The 13,596-nt window shown below is 38.2% G+C and overlaps 1 protein-coding gene and 1 long non-coding RNA gene across 3 annotated transcripts in view; one reads left to right on the top strand and one right to left on the bottom strand.

Annotated features, from left to right (window-relative positions):
• The window catches only part of LOC111341676 (protein patched homolog 1), a 30,272-nt gene that overhangs the window by 13,502 nt on the left and 3,174 nt on the right, over nt 1-13,596 (top strand). For both annotated transcript variants that reach the window (XM_088737816.1, XM_088737817.1), the window contains exons 7-25: nt 33-122; nt 1,302-1,423; nt 2,795-2,948; nt 3,330-3,461; nt 3,833-3,991; nt 4,089-4,175; nt 4,674-4,799; nt 5,761-5,879; nt 6,187-7,114; nt 7,360-7,596; nt 8,297-8,372; nt 8,517-8,659; nt 9,191-9,301; nt 9,584-9,656; nt 10,169-10,260; nt 10,634-10,825; nt 11,177-11,314; nt 11,816-11,958; nt 13,224-13,323. In XM_088737816.1, the coding sequence (XP_088593942.1) occupies nt 33-122; nt 1,302-1,423; nt 2,795-2,948; nt 3,330-3,461; nt 3,833-3,991; nt 4,089-4,175; nt 4,674-4,799; nt 5,761-5,879; nt 6,187-7,114; nt 7,360-7,596; nt 8,297-8,372; nt 8,517-8,659; nt 9,191-9,301; nt 9,584-9,656; nt 10,169-10,260; nt 10,634-10,825; nt 11,177-11,314; nt 11,816-11,958; nt 13,224-13,323 (3,222 nt within the window). The remainder of the gene's footprint in view (nt 1-32; nt 123-1,301; nt 1,424-2,794; nt 2,949-3,329; nt 3,462-3,832; nt 3,992-4,088; nt 4,176-4,673; nt 4,800-5,760; nt 5,880-6,186; nt 7,115-7,359; nt 7,597-8,296; nt 8,373-8,516; nt 8,660-9,190; nt 9,302-9,583; nt 9,657-10,168; nt 10,261-10,633; nt 10,826-11,176; nt 11,315-11,815; nt 11,959-13,223; nt 13,324-13,596) is intronic.
• On the bottom strand, nt 2,607-11,927 carry LOC148720864 (uncharacterized). The gene is made up of 3 exons (XR_015992989.1): nt 11,788-11,927; nt 4,068-4,155; nt 2,607-3,455 (listed from the first exon to the last, which is right to left on the bottom strand). It is a non-coding gene; the product is annotated as an uncharacterized LOC148720864 (long non-coding RNA).

Here is a 13,596-nt window from a genome sequence, read left to right as displayed (position 1 = left end):
ATAAAGTTGTTTTTGTTGATATTGTTGTTTAGGCTGGAATATCTAGTGGTTATATGGACAAACCTTGCCTTGACCCAACTGATGCAGAGTGTCCTGATTCAGCACCAAATTACAGGAAGAAGGTAGAAAAACTGAATACAAGTAGTTTTTTTTTTTTTTGTAAAAGACCAAGTACTGGTGCATGCAGTCAAACCTTTTTCGATTTTGTTATTAGATCAAAATTGCACCTAACTTATTTCTTGTTGGAAACTTTTTACTTCAATATGTAAGAACCTTGAAAAGGTTTGCTCTGAGTCTTGAATGGTGAAAAGTATTAAAATTCGCAAGCTAACTATCTGTGTGTGGAAAGGCACAGAAAGGAAAGATGCAGTCTTGGGTAGATTAGAGATTAATTATGGGTTCTTCTCAGCCACAACAATTGCTTGATGGAGTATTTGCAAGGATATTGCATTGACAAAAATCACCTTGGCCAAAAAAATAGACTGGTCAAGGAAAGTTCAATTTTGGGGCAAACCCTTAGCAACTCTTCTCAGATTAGGTGGTTTGAATTGTGACCTTTAAAATGAATTGTAAGAACTAAAAGTAATGGTGTGGGAAAATGAAAAAATATTATTAACCCATTAACGTCCAGTGCGCCCGTATGCGCCCATGGGGACCCACACCCTTTCTACGCCCTGTGACGTCATCAATTTTAACTCTGGAGCACGAATTCGAGCATGTACTTGAACGGGTTGAAAATATCTTGCAGACGATACCAGAATGAGCGCAATTGAGTGGAGGAGATTGGAGAAATAGCCAAAAAACCGTGTCACTTTGACTGGAAAATCTGCACGAAGATCGTGTTTCACTACCCACCTGCCTTTCCGAGCATGTGCTTTGAAAATAATGAGTAGTTTCTGAAAAATCTCTACACCAAAATGAAGCCTACTCAATTTCCAGCAAGTGAGGAGAAACTTTAGGCAAGGAGAGGGGAAAAAAAGGGCAGGAGAAAGAGAGAAAAGTAGAAGTCGTAAGTGGGGCGTGACTTTTCAAGCCAAAAACTATGTCGAAATTTTGCTCTCTGCGCGTGCCCGAGATTTTCAGGCCGCCATTTTGCATTTGGATCGAAAGGCCGTCGAGTGCACGAGCTGTCAAGTGGTTTTTGGTAAGTTCGAGCTTTTAAAACCCCAACAGTGACCCGAAATCTGCTGGACTAGCTTCAAAACACAGTTTTCCACAAAAGCTGTGGCCGTTAATGGGTTAAACTTTTAACTTGAAAAAGAGGGTGGATAACTCAGCTGTGTATTTTATGCTATATGTAGGAACCTGATATAGGTGTAGAGGTGACTGATGGCTGCCAGGGATTTGCAACAAAGTATCTGGATTGGCCTGAAGAGCTCATTGTGGGGGGAATAAAGAAAAATAGTTCTGGAACTATAAGAAGGTAATAGTTTTAAAGGGGGAAAAAAAACATTTATTCAGTGAGCAGTGATATATAAAGACATTATTACATGACAGATCTAATGTTTGGTATTATAGCTTCATAATTCAATTGAGGGGTGTCTTGAGAAAGACTGTTGCTTGTTACAGCAACTTTTTTTGTAGAGTACGATTGTAAGTCATCATCAGTGTTAATGAAGATTCATTGGCCTGGGGAATGTTTGAATCTTTACACCCCTAACATCAGTATGCATATTCCCTCAACTGTTCTATACATTTCCTGAGGTGCTGACGAGATGAAATTTTTTAAAATTATTTTTTACAGTTTTTTTATTATTTTTTTTAATATAAACTAATGAGCAGCACCTCTGTGAATAGTAGTCATGAAACTTCTTTATTTTCTTTTAGCTAAAAATGTGGCCCTCAGAATATTTTTCTGACCTTGCCTTGCACGTTTAAAAGTTTTCACAACTTTACCTATTCTTGTTTGTAAGTCTGGCCAAGCCTCTATGGTCGTTGGCTCCTGTAGTATCCACTAACTTTGGCTTATAAGTACAGACATTTAGTTATACTTGTAAAACTCCCTGAAGAAGTCTACGACAGTTAGACAAAATGCATTGGAGAATAAAGAAGTTTTACATCTACTGTTCATAGAAGTGCTGCTCACTAGTTTATGTTTAAAAAATAATTTAAAAATTGTAAAAATCAAGAGCTTCTTTAGTTTGAGATCATTCCCTTTATTCTCTTAATTTGATCGTTTCATTGGTTAGCTCAATTGGTTAGAGTGCCAGATTGTGTTGTGCGGGAGGTCAAGGGTTCGAACCCTGGCCGGACCAATACTCATGGTCTTAAAATAAGCGAGGAGAATTTGCTACCTTTTTATAATCAAGAAATGGATAGATATTCTAGTCTTCTTGGATAAGGACGAATAAACCATAGGCCCCTTCTGCAGGGTTAGGGGTAGGAGACATTAATTTCCCATGCACGAGATTACTGTGTGGTGGATGTCCTTCCCTGGGTGGGATGGGTGGTTGTTGGCCCTGAAAAGCCCCTATGGGGAGTGGTCAATTAACCTATGTATGTATGTATGTATATTGTAAGGAGAAATTGGATGATGGTCACCTTTAGGGGTTACAAGGTCCTTTAGGGGTTACAGGGTCAAAGTTTGGTTCATGAAGACGGGTCAGTCAGTTTACTGACATTATTGGATTTAATACTCAAGTAGATTGCTTTCTGTGGATTACAATTTGATTTTAAGTTCCCATTAGTTTTCAGCTACTGGTAGCTGATGACAACAATACAGACGAATATGAGAATGATGAGGTTGTAGTAGTGATGCTGATCCAAATAACAATTTGAATTATTTCCGTTCTAGTGCTGAGGCATTGCAGACCATCATTTTGTTGATGGGTAAGCAACAAATGTACACTCAATGGCATGGACGAGCAAAAGTCCAGCACTTGGAACCCCAGTGGTCGGAAGATGAAGCTTTCCAAGTTTTGGAAGCATGGAAGCGCGAGTTTACAAAGGTAGAGAGAACTACAACTCTTATATCCAAAGGTGAAAGCAAAGCTTGTACTCTAGCTGCATGGCCATTATGGCACTGAAGCTTATCCCAGTCTCCAAAGCATGAAGTGGGAGTACTGGTCATCTCCCTCCAGCTTTCCCTGGCAGGGGAGGGGTACCCATGTACAGCCATGCTGGGTGAAGATGGATACTGCGAGGGTAAAGCTCCTGCCCAAGAACACAAAACAGTGACCCAGCGTCATCTCATTTTGACCCTCCAAACCTGTCATCCATATGTCACTGCAGTGTCTTCCACAACTTAAGTATTTTTTTTGTCATTTTAATATGTTGATCTAACCTGTTTTGCTTTTCTGTATCACAGACAGTTTTTTTAACTCTTATAGACAGTCAACACAGTTGATCAAAGCCGAAAAGAATCCACCGTCCTTGCTTTCTCCTCCACTTCATTTAATGATCTTCTGAAGGACTTTTCTCAGACAAGCTACTCCAAAGTTGCAATTGGTTATGTTCTTATGGTAAGATAATGAAATTGTTAGACGAGTTCTTAGGTAATTGCCTTAAAGTCAAGTGTGGGAATGGACTCTGCTGGCTGAAGGGTGGAAGGATGGAACGTAGACAGTTTGAAAAGAATGGCTTAGAAATCAAATATTTAAACATTTGAAATCCCAAGAGGAAACATCATGGAGCAAACTTAAAAAATATTGTAAAGACCACAATACTTTACAACCCTCCTCCACGTTTTTTGTCCATGTGCTTCAATAATACTTTTAAGTTTGGGCAGGGCGGGGGGGGGGGGGGGGGGGACATGCACCCTTGAGTTAAAGAACACTTTCTGTAACATATGAAGAACAACATGATCAAAATGTTGTCATCATTGTCTTGTTAGCTCATATATGCTTGTGTGACACTCAAGCACTGGACTAATGCTGTGGACTCCCATGGTGCTCTTGGTTTTGCTGGTGTCCTGTTAGTGACTGTTGCTGTTGCTTCTGGACTTGGATTTTGTTCTTTTGTCAAAATCAAATTTAATGCTGCCTCAACTCAGGTGGGCTATGGAATTTCTTTTGATTCAATTTAGACGGCATCTAATAGTTCCTTTAATCTTTTCATTCAATACTCACTTAAATTTTGTTGACCATTAGATCCTGCCATTTCTTGCTTTGGGTCTGGGAGTCGACGACATGTTCCTACTGGCTCACACATATGCATCTACAAGAGATAAAACCAAAGTAAGTGCTGAGTAGTCACGTCCCTGCAGTTATTTCCTTCAACTGAAGTTCCCACAGTACTGGCCATGGGTCCAAGTATAAGTGTTTGGAAATTAAAGTTTACCCTGTGACCTCAGTACTTGTGAAAGAAATGAGTAACATAGCCAGTAGTTGTTTTTTTAGCAGTTTGTAGGACATTTGCAAGCCCCAATACTTGGTCAATGGTAGAGAAGAGGCAAATTTTTGGTTGAGCTTATTGATTCCTTGTTGAAATTTACCTCAGTAAAACCATAGACACAAGCACTCAGTGATAGGAATGTTAAAGCTTGCAATATGTCTGCCAAACACAGGTGGCCAGACTGAAACTTCCCTAGCTTAGGTTCTACCCCTCTTATGGCAGCTAATATGGTAGCTTGGAACACTGCATTGTTTACAATCCTATGCATAAAGAGGATATTATTTTGCAAATTAGCAGAACATTTTTAAATACAATACTCAATTAGTGTTTGTCTTTTATAGGAACCTGCAGTATATTGTCTTGGGAGCACAGGTGTCAGTGTATTCTTGACCTCTTTTAATAACATGTTTGCTTTTTTCATGGCGGCACTCATACCGATTCCAGCCCTGAGGTCATTTTCTTTACAGGTCTGTGTGCAGATTTTCCCCTATTTTTGTTTGTTTGTTTTTGCCCTTTGCACAAATGTAAGTGACTCAACAGTTGAAAGATTTTAGATTTAAAAAAAAAGACTTTATTTAAAGACTTAACACTTAAACTTAATAGCGAAAGGCTAATAAAAAAAATAAAATTACAAACTATGAAGTACAAAATTAATGTAATATAATAATAGTTAAAAACATAAATTTATGAGAAGGTGTAGTCTGATCGTCCGGGTGAGTGTAGTCCTGAGAAGGACTGTTGTCGGTGGCAGTGACTGATGTTTCGACAACCTGTGCGGAAGTCATCATCAGAGTCAAGTGAGTGATTGTTGTCAGTAGAATTCTACACTCACCCGGACGATCAGACTACACCTTCACATGTTACCCCCGGGTTCAAACCATTTACTGCATAAATTTATGAGAGACACAAATAGTTGAATTACATGAATATTAAAAACTTCTGTAAAGTATTGACACAATTAGATATAAATGTTAAATCCTAAAATGGTCTAAATATTGCTGCACTGTGAAGATTGTTTTAAATAAGTGAGTTTTTAAGGACTTACAGAGTCTGATTTTCTGATATTTAGAGGCACATTATTCCAAGGTCTTGTTGCTGGTACAGCAAAAGAATGGCCTCCTTCAGTCTTGCACTTATAATAAGGACAGATAGAATTATAGCTAGCATAGTGTGCTTCTGTCATGTTGTGTACTGTTAATTGTTCATTGAGATAGTTCAGCAGAGAGCCATTTACGGGCATATCATAAATAGCACATTTATTAATTTTACTCTGTTCATAAAAAGGTATCCAGAATTACAAGAGGTGAAGATGATATCTTCTTGTTTATATCTTGGGTCTCATTTAGCTTCTCATAAGTGGTCTTGTAAATGTACAGTTTTTCAATCACTTGGATAGTAACCACCATAATTCATTTTGTTTAATTGCAGGCTGGCATTGTGGTTCTGTTCAATTTTTTTGCTGTCATAGTCATTTTCCCAGCTATGATAGTGATTGACAGAAGCAGACGAAAAAGTGGCAAATACGATCTGCTTTGCTGCATTGAAAGGTTTGTTTGTTTATTCAGAAGAGCTGTAAAATTGTCAGTTTTACCAAAGAATACTTCTAGAAACTTTGCGGCTTGTAAGAGTTTCTTCAGTAATTCAGAGCTCCCTACAGTTCGGATTTTTGTAACACTATTGATACTACTGATTACAGTTCAGTGTGGTGGGTGGGTTTCCTGTGGTGTACAGACATCTCCATTGTGAAGACTAGCAATACTTGGAAAGAATTATGGAGAGGGATAAACTTTGGAAGTAATGACCCTATAGGAAGTAAATTAACACCTAACCTTGCATTTCTTTGTTCTTTTGAAGGAGGACAGAGCCTCAGAGAATTTCAATAACACCCAGTACAACAGGATATGGCAGTGATGTTATCCTTCACCGGTATCACAACTCTTGCAACTCTGTGTCAGACATTTCTGTGGTACAAGGTCTGAGTGGAACTGTTGTACTTCCTGGTAGTATCCAAGCAACTGCATCACAGACACTGCATTTCCCTAATATGGTGACAGTTCAGGCGTCAGCCTCAGCTGAGGTGGGTAACACCCCTTTGACTGAACGTCAGCGGCACAGAAGGGGGTGTGCCAGAAGAGACAAACAAACAACAGAATCAAGCGACTTTGAACTGTCTGCTTTGGGCAACATACATAGTAGTAATGGTGCAGGTAATGCAAAGGCTAATGCTGGTGCTTCAGCAAATGTTGTACAAGTTCAGTTGGCTGGATCCTTGGATACAGAACAGCAAGATAGCTATGATTTTAACACAAGGCCTTCAAGTCGCCAGAACCATAGTAAATCATTTGCAATATACTCAGAACAATCACGAGCTGACAGTTGCACCTGTGGAGAAGCAGGTCTTGATCCACAAGGTAGAAGACGCACTTACAAGAATCAGTCCAGAGACACTATCATTAATGAAAATGCCGTTGTGTTAGCTTCTAGAGGGGAAAGCAAGATGCGAACACTGCCACCAATGAACACTCCTAGAAATGTTCAGTTTCAGGTGTTGGCTAATGCTGCTTCGCATGGAGATTCAGACTTTATGAGGACAAGAAGTTCAAACTCACGATCATCACCAGGGCTTGATTCAGTGGGTAGAACCTCAACTGCTCAAAGCTTGTCAGAACCAGAATTGGAGTCAACCAGATGGAATGTAGTGAAAAAGAAGCTTCAGGTTCTGTCCCTGTCGTACTTTGCCAAAGAGTACTATGGCCCCTGGTTACAAAGAATGCCAGTCAAGGTGATAGCAGCTCTACTGAGTGATAACATGAACTAACTTCAACTCAATATGATTGAGGTTACTTTCACGGCATTACTGTTTGTGAGTAAGGCCCATCTTGCCTGCTTGGGTAGCCAATCAGAACATGGGATTTGCTTCATCTTGCCCATGGGTGCTGCCAGCTATATAATGAAGAATATTGTTGATCATCGCTATAAAGTTCAATTCGCTTAACTCAGATTACCGTATGTTCTCTTCTTTCTCAGATTTCCGTCCTGTTTGTGTTTGCTTGTGTACTTGCGGCTGGTGTATATGGCTGTTTGAAAGTGGAGGAAGGCTTGGACTTAACTGATGTAGTTCCACGCAAGAGCCCTGAACACAAGTTTGTGAAGGCACAGTTTGAATACTTCTCATTTTACCAGATGCAGATTGTTACCAAAGGAGGCTATGATTATCCTAATGGACAGGAGCTCTTGTACAAGTTTCACCGTGCTTTCAAGAAGGTAACAACGCCTTCTTAGGCATACTCTCACTTTTTGTGGTCGTACTTTTGTTTGATGTAATGAAAAAGATCTTAACCCGTGAATAAGTTAGAGTGACGTGTAACTATAAAAGCGAAACTCGTGTAAATAAGATGTTCAATATATTTCTGAATGAAAATCCTGTTACTTTGTTGCCACAATTTTCTTGAAGCAAAAACATGGCAACTTTTCCTTCTTGGCAAGCAGTTTATGGAAATCTAGTTTAGAATTTTTGAAGTTCTTTCACTCTTACAGTACAATAAAACCTGAAGGCTTAAAATGGCATAACCAATTAATTGAACTGCCCGTTTAAAATTGAAAATTTGATAAATGTTAAAAAAGTAAAATGCTTCTTGCTGTTTTTGGCATTCAAAGTGCCTTTTTTGTTTCCTCCAAACCAATGGCCTTTCATAAATCAAAATCTGGGATTTTGTCTTATGTGCAGGCACTCTTTCTCAAGACGGGAAGATGGTTCACTTTTCTTTGGGTTTACAAGCACAATAAATGATTAGATTTTGACCAATCAGGGTGCATATTTTGTCTAAGTTGTGTTGTAACATTGAATATTTGGAGCTACATACAATTAGAAATGTGTGGTAGCTGGAAAGGAGGATTAATTTTGAAATCTAGGAAGTGAAAGAGAATTTGATCAAAGATATTTGTTTTAAACTATTTCTCATAGATTGACAACATCATAAAAACTCCAGAAGGGGAATTACCACCATTCTGGCTCATGTATTTCAGAGACTGGCTCTTAGGTATGTTACAAGGAAATCCGTCTTCAGCGGTAAAATTTACTAGGAATCATTTATTTTGTGTGTACCACATTCTGCTGTTGGTAGTACTATTATTTTTCCCCTGATGTGTTCTTTTTTTTTTTTTTTTTTTGCATATTTGTTCAGAGTTGCAAAAGGCATTCGATAAAGACTGGGATGAAGGGACAATATCATATGAAGGATGGCACAAAAATGCATCTGAATATGGTGTGATGGCATTCAAGTTGTTAGCACAAACTGGAGAAAAAGAGATAGCAAACAAATCCATAGTATGTTTTAGCCTCTAATATTTTGTTTATGTAGTCTTGGATGCTCTGGGTGAGGGGAACCCTGAAAAGGAATGTTGCCTTTCATTGTGACTAAAATTTCAACAACCATAGTGGAAGTTAAGGTCAGAGTCATTCTGCAAAGAGTTGTTTGATGGCACAAGCATTATTTATTAGGCTGATTATGGAGACTGATCACTGAGTTTGCAGTGATATCATTGGCTCTAAGGCTGTGTTTACAATTAGTCAGTTTTGATTTCTTGGTAAAGTTTTATTATTCTTTTGTGTGTTTTTTTGTTTGTTGAGTTAATGAGTTTGTTGTAAGGTGATTATGTTTGTTGACATTTGCTGATTAAGGAGTTTTCTAAGTTGGTGAACTGGCTTCCCCAAGGAAGTTTGTTCTCGTCAAAAGTGTGTGGGACTTCTACACCCAGATGGGATGTGTATTCTAACAGATAGCAGAGTTTGAATTGCAGTTTTCAAAAATTTATCCTCATAAAGTCACACTTCCTTCTAATTGCTCCCAATCAACAGGTTCGAAGTGTCAGGTTGGTCAACAAAGATGGTATCATCAGACCAGAGACCTTTTACAAATATCTGCTGGTCTGGTATAACATGGACCCTCTAGGGTATACCTATTCGCAGGTTAGTTGACTTGATAGGGAGGTATTACTCTGTAAGAGACACTTAAAGGAACTCTCTTTGGTCTTTTCAAAGATCCACATTCTTCCTCTATATAGACAGTAAACATTGTTTGAAAAATGCAATCTGAATTTTCAAGATTATCATTAGGGTAGTATTTTCCAGCCTCGTTGACTAAGCTGACATTAGTTTTTTAAAGATTTTTTAGGCCCAGTATCATGACTTTCGTGTACCTGAGTGTGATAATTCCATTAAGAGTTGACTTGACAAACCCTCTTTACGCAGGCAAATATCAAACCAGAACCAGAAGAGTCCTGGTATAATAAGAGAAGCACACAAGACTACACCGCAATGCGAGGTATAGTGAGGTTCTTGTAAGCTATCGTTCAACTCTGAAATTTTGTATGAATATAAAAAACAAAGGATATCTGATACTAGAGCCTGTACCAGTTTTCCATACCTTGAAGGGACAAAGGGTATTTCTAGTCTCCCCTGGGGGGGGGGAATGCTGGTTCATTGCAAGTTAACCCCCCCCTCCCTGTATCTCTTTGTCATTGGTACGCTACATGTACCTATTTTGTCAAGTTCAATGTGCGCTATCCAATTTAAAGAATGTATGTGTAGAAGTAAACATCTCCAGTGGCCAGTAAGAACTCATAAACAAGTAAACAGCCTGAGTTGCCTTGTGTCTTGCTCAAGAATTCAGCATGATAAACTGTTTGGGGTGCAAAAACTTCCAGAATCTCATAGGCTGACTAGAAGACAGTCAGTTGCCAATTCACTCACTCTGTAGATGTTCAGTTAGTTATGGTTACCTTAATGGGGATAAAATAGTTATTTTATTTTTTTTAATTTTTTTTTTTTCAACAGTTGAGCCACCAGCACCTATGATCAATTTTTCTTACATCCCTTTCAAGTTGATCAATCTCCAAGAGACAAAAGACTTCATTAGTACTATCAAGGTAAAACTTCTTTACAACATGTAACTATGGTTTTATGTTGGTTCCAATACAACCTGATTTCAACTCAAAGATTCAACAAGGTGTACAATTCATGAAAGAGTAGAAATGACAAATGAAGTCCTGTCTTGAAGACCTCAACAAAACAGCTCTCCCCTCACACAGTTTTAAGTTCATTAGACATCTACCATTCAGTGTGATGTTGCACACTACGGTTTCAAAACCATGCCAGTAATCTGGAATATTAATTTTGTCATGGGGTGTTTAAGTTAGAAAGGTTACAGACCCACTAGTGTGTAGTTTAAGATATTATGTGCATTTTAAGTTTTGGGTTCTTATTCGTCTGAGGTAAAATACAATTTGTCTTTTTTTGCAGAGCGTTCGTGCCTTGTGTGAGGAATTTGAAAAAGCTGGCTTGCCTAATTACCCTAGTGGTATTCCATTCATATTCTGGGAGCAGTACATTTGGCTAGGGGAACACCTCCTGACTGCAGTTGCCATAGTTCTATCTGCAAGTTTTGTGGTTATGGCTGTTATTCTGTGCAACTTCTGGGCTGCAATGCTGATAGTAAGTACAATTATTTGGTACATCTGGGTATCTTCTTGGAAATTTATATTACAAAAAAATTTGGTCAAAGTTGGCATGTTCTCTATTTTACCGTTATGAAACTACTTTCCGAACCAAGTTTGTTTGGTCGAGATGTGTGGATAATGGCCTCATTCTAACAAAGTTGTTATGTATCTTGCATTAATCCTGGGAAATTTTAACCCTAAGTTGTTGACCTGTTGTACACATGTACATTTATAGCTCTATATTTTATCCTCCTTCCCAGATATAGCAAAGCAAATGGAAAGCACTGATAGACTGAATAATAGCATTCTTTCCAGCTCTCTCACTCTCCACCTTCACATTTCACAGGTGATTGTCTTGGTAATGATAACAGTGGAGGTGTATGGCTTCATGGGTCTGGCTGGCATCAAACTCAGTGCTGTGCCTGCGGTTACACTCATTTTGTCTGTCGGAGTTGGTGTAGAATTTACTGTACACATGTGTATGGTATGTATATTAGCAATATAATCTTTCTCTAAGACACTGCTAAGGGTTTAATGAAATGTTTTAACTAAGTGGCTAACGATGGAGGAGTAGGAGTATGAAATGGGCTGTACAAATTTTACAATAAAAGGCAGACACATTTTAATTTACGAGTTGCACTAATGATCTTGGTACTTATCGGTGTAGAATATTACTTATTGAGACCAGTGTGGCCGAAGGCTTTGAGACTTGTCCTAGTCCGACTTGAATCTAAAAATTAACTTTCTTTTGATTGCTTGTGACGATTGGCATTCCTGCTTGTTATGATTGAATTTCTTTCTATGCCCCAAAATAATAATAATAATAATAATAATAATAATAATAATAATAATAATAATAATAATAATAATAATAATAATAATAACAATGATGATAATCATGAAAATGTTACAAAAAACGAGATAAGTGAAAATTAAGCAGAGAAGCTTTTTACTTACACGTTATACCGCGTTGCGGTTCTTGCAGAAATTTTTGACGAGTACAGGCGACCGAAATCAGCGAATGCAGAGAGCTGTCGAATATGTCTTTTCCCCTGTTGTGGATGGCGCCGTCTCCACGCTTCTAGGTGTTATAATGCTTGCTGGATCAGACTTCGATTTTATTGTCAGGTAATTGTAATTAAAAAGGAACAAACGCGAATAACTTTGCTGTTCAAACGCCAACTAAGACAATCATGTGCGCTTTGAAAAATGGCGGTAAATATGATAATCAGGTTTTATTCCCGTCATACCCTGCGAAATATTCCTCTGTCAGATTTCCCGTATGCGAAGCCGTATCTACTCTGCTTGAGTTTTTTTTTTTTTTTTTCACCTTTTTATCCTCGAGGAAACATTTTGTGAGCTCAACTTGTGATAGAGTTTTCTTAAATACCTGTACAATTTCTGCGACATTATTTCTTGTTAGGCGTGACCATTAGCCACGATTTAAAGTGGAACATGCACACCTCTGAACTAAGTAGAAAATGTTCCTCTCGTCTCTACTTTTTGAGACAACTCAAGAGATCCGGAGTTGCACCAAGCGAACTTGTGCAATTCTATGTGACATGTATTAGGCCCGTCTTGGAATACGCAAGTCCTGTATTCCACCGTTCTCTACCAAACTAGATCAGCGAAGATTTGGAACGGATCCAAAGAAGGGCACTCAGAATCATCTATCCTGACCTGTCATATAGTGTAGCACTAGAAACAGCTGGCCTACCGAAACTTCACGAGAGGAGGGAAAAAATTTCAACCAATCTGTTTGACGAGATAGTCCGTAACCCCACCCATAGATTCCCCAGCCTCCTCCCCCAAAGGAAGAGTTGTAGATACGCGCTAAGGCGCAAAAGTGATTTCACTCTCCCCATATGCAAAACCGAGCGCTTGAAGAACAGTTTTATTTTTAGCCATATTTATAAGATGTAGATAATTTTCCTTCTTTCTTAACGACGAAGTTGTAATATTTTATACGTCCTTTTTATCATCTGTATTTGTAAATATTCTGTAATTCAGCCTATGGCTGCAAGGTGTTTATAACAAAGTATCTATCTGTCTATCTATCTATCTATCTATCTATCTATCTATCTATCTATCTATCTATCTATCTATCTGTTAAGTCATTTACGCATGTAATTTTCGTAGTTGATGATATTTACCGAAACAATATTTCTCGCTCAAAATCTGAAATGCCAGCTATCGGACGAATTTTTCCTAATCTGGTCAAGTACAAGTTTTTCAGGGAGGATATGGCACGATTCCGAAATTAAAGAAACACACCTGAAGATTTGGCTAATAATTTTTTACATGAAGTTTTTTTGTAATTTTACATATGAGCCGTTCTTTTTATATTTGTTTACTTATTTTTATTATCATCGTTTTTTTTTTGCACTAAATAGATATTTCTTCAACCTGTTGGCTGCACTTATCGTCATTGGAACTCTGAACGGCTTGGTGTTTCTGCCCGTGTTGTTGTCCTTGGCAGGGCCTGGTCCCGAGGTAAGTGTAACGGGTAGAAATTTGAAGTATTTGGGTTTTAAGCAGTTGGATGCAATGTTAAAACAAGAATTAAACAAAAGGCATACTAAAGCTTCACGAATGATTGTGAAAACGTCGATGCAATTTTTTTTTTTCAAGTTCATCGTATGCTTTACGAAAACGTAGAAGCAAAATCAAAAGTAATAACAAAGACCAAACAGAGAGAATCAAATTTCTCTCGTAGCCAATGAGAACTCGTAAACATTCAAAACTGCCTGAGGCGCGGGATAAAAC

The sequence above is a fragment of the Stylophora pistillata genome, chromosome 11 (assembly GCF_964205215.1).
Source record: "Stylophora pistillata chromosome 11, jaStyPist1.2, whole genome shotgun sequence".
NCBI classification, from domain to species: domain Eukaryota; kingdom Metazoa; phylum Cnidaria; class Anthozoa; order Scleractinia; family Pocilloporidae; genus Stylophora; species Stylophora pistillata.
The sequence above is the reverse complement of the archived record's forward strand: the minus strand, read 5'-3'. Positions and strand labels throughout refer to the sequence as shown.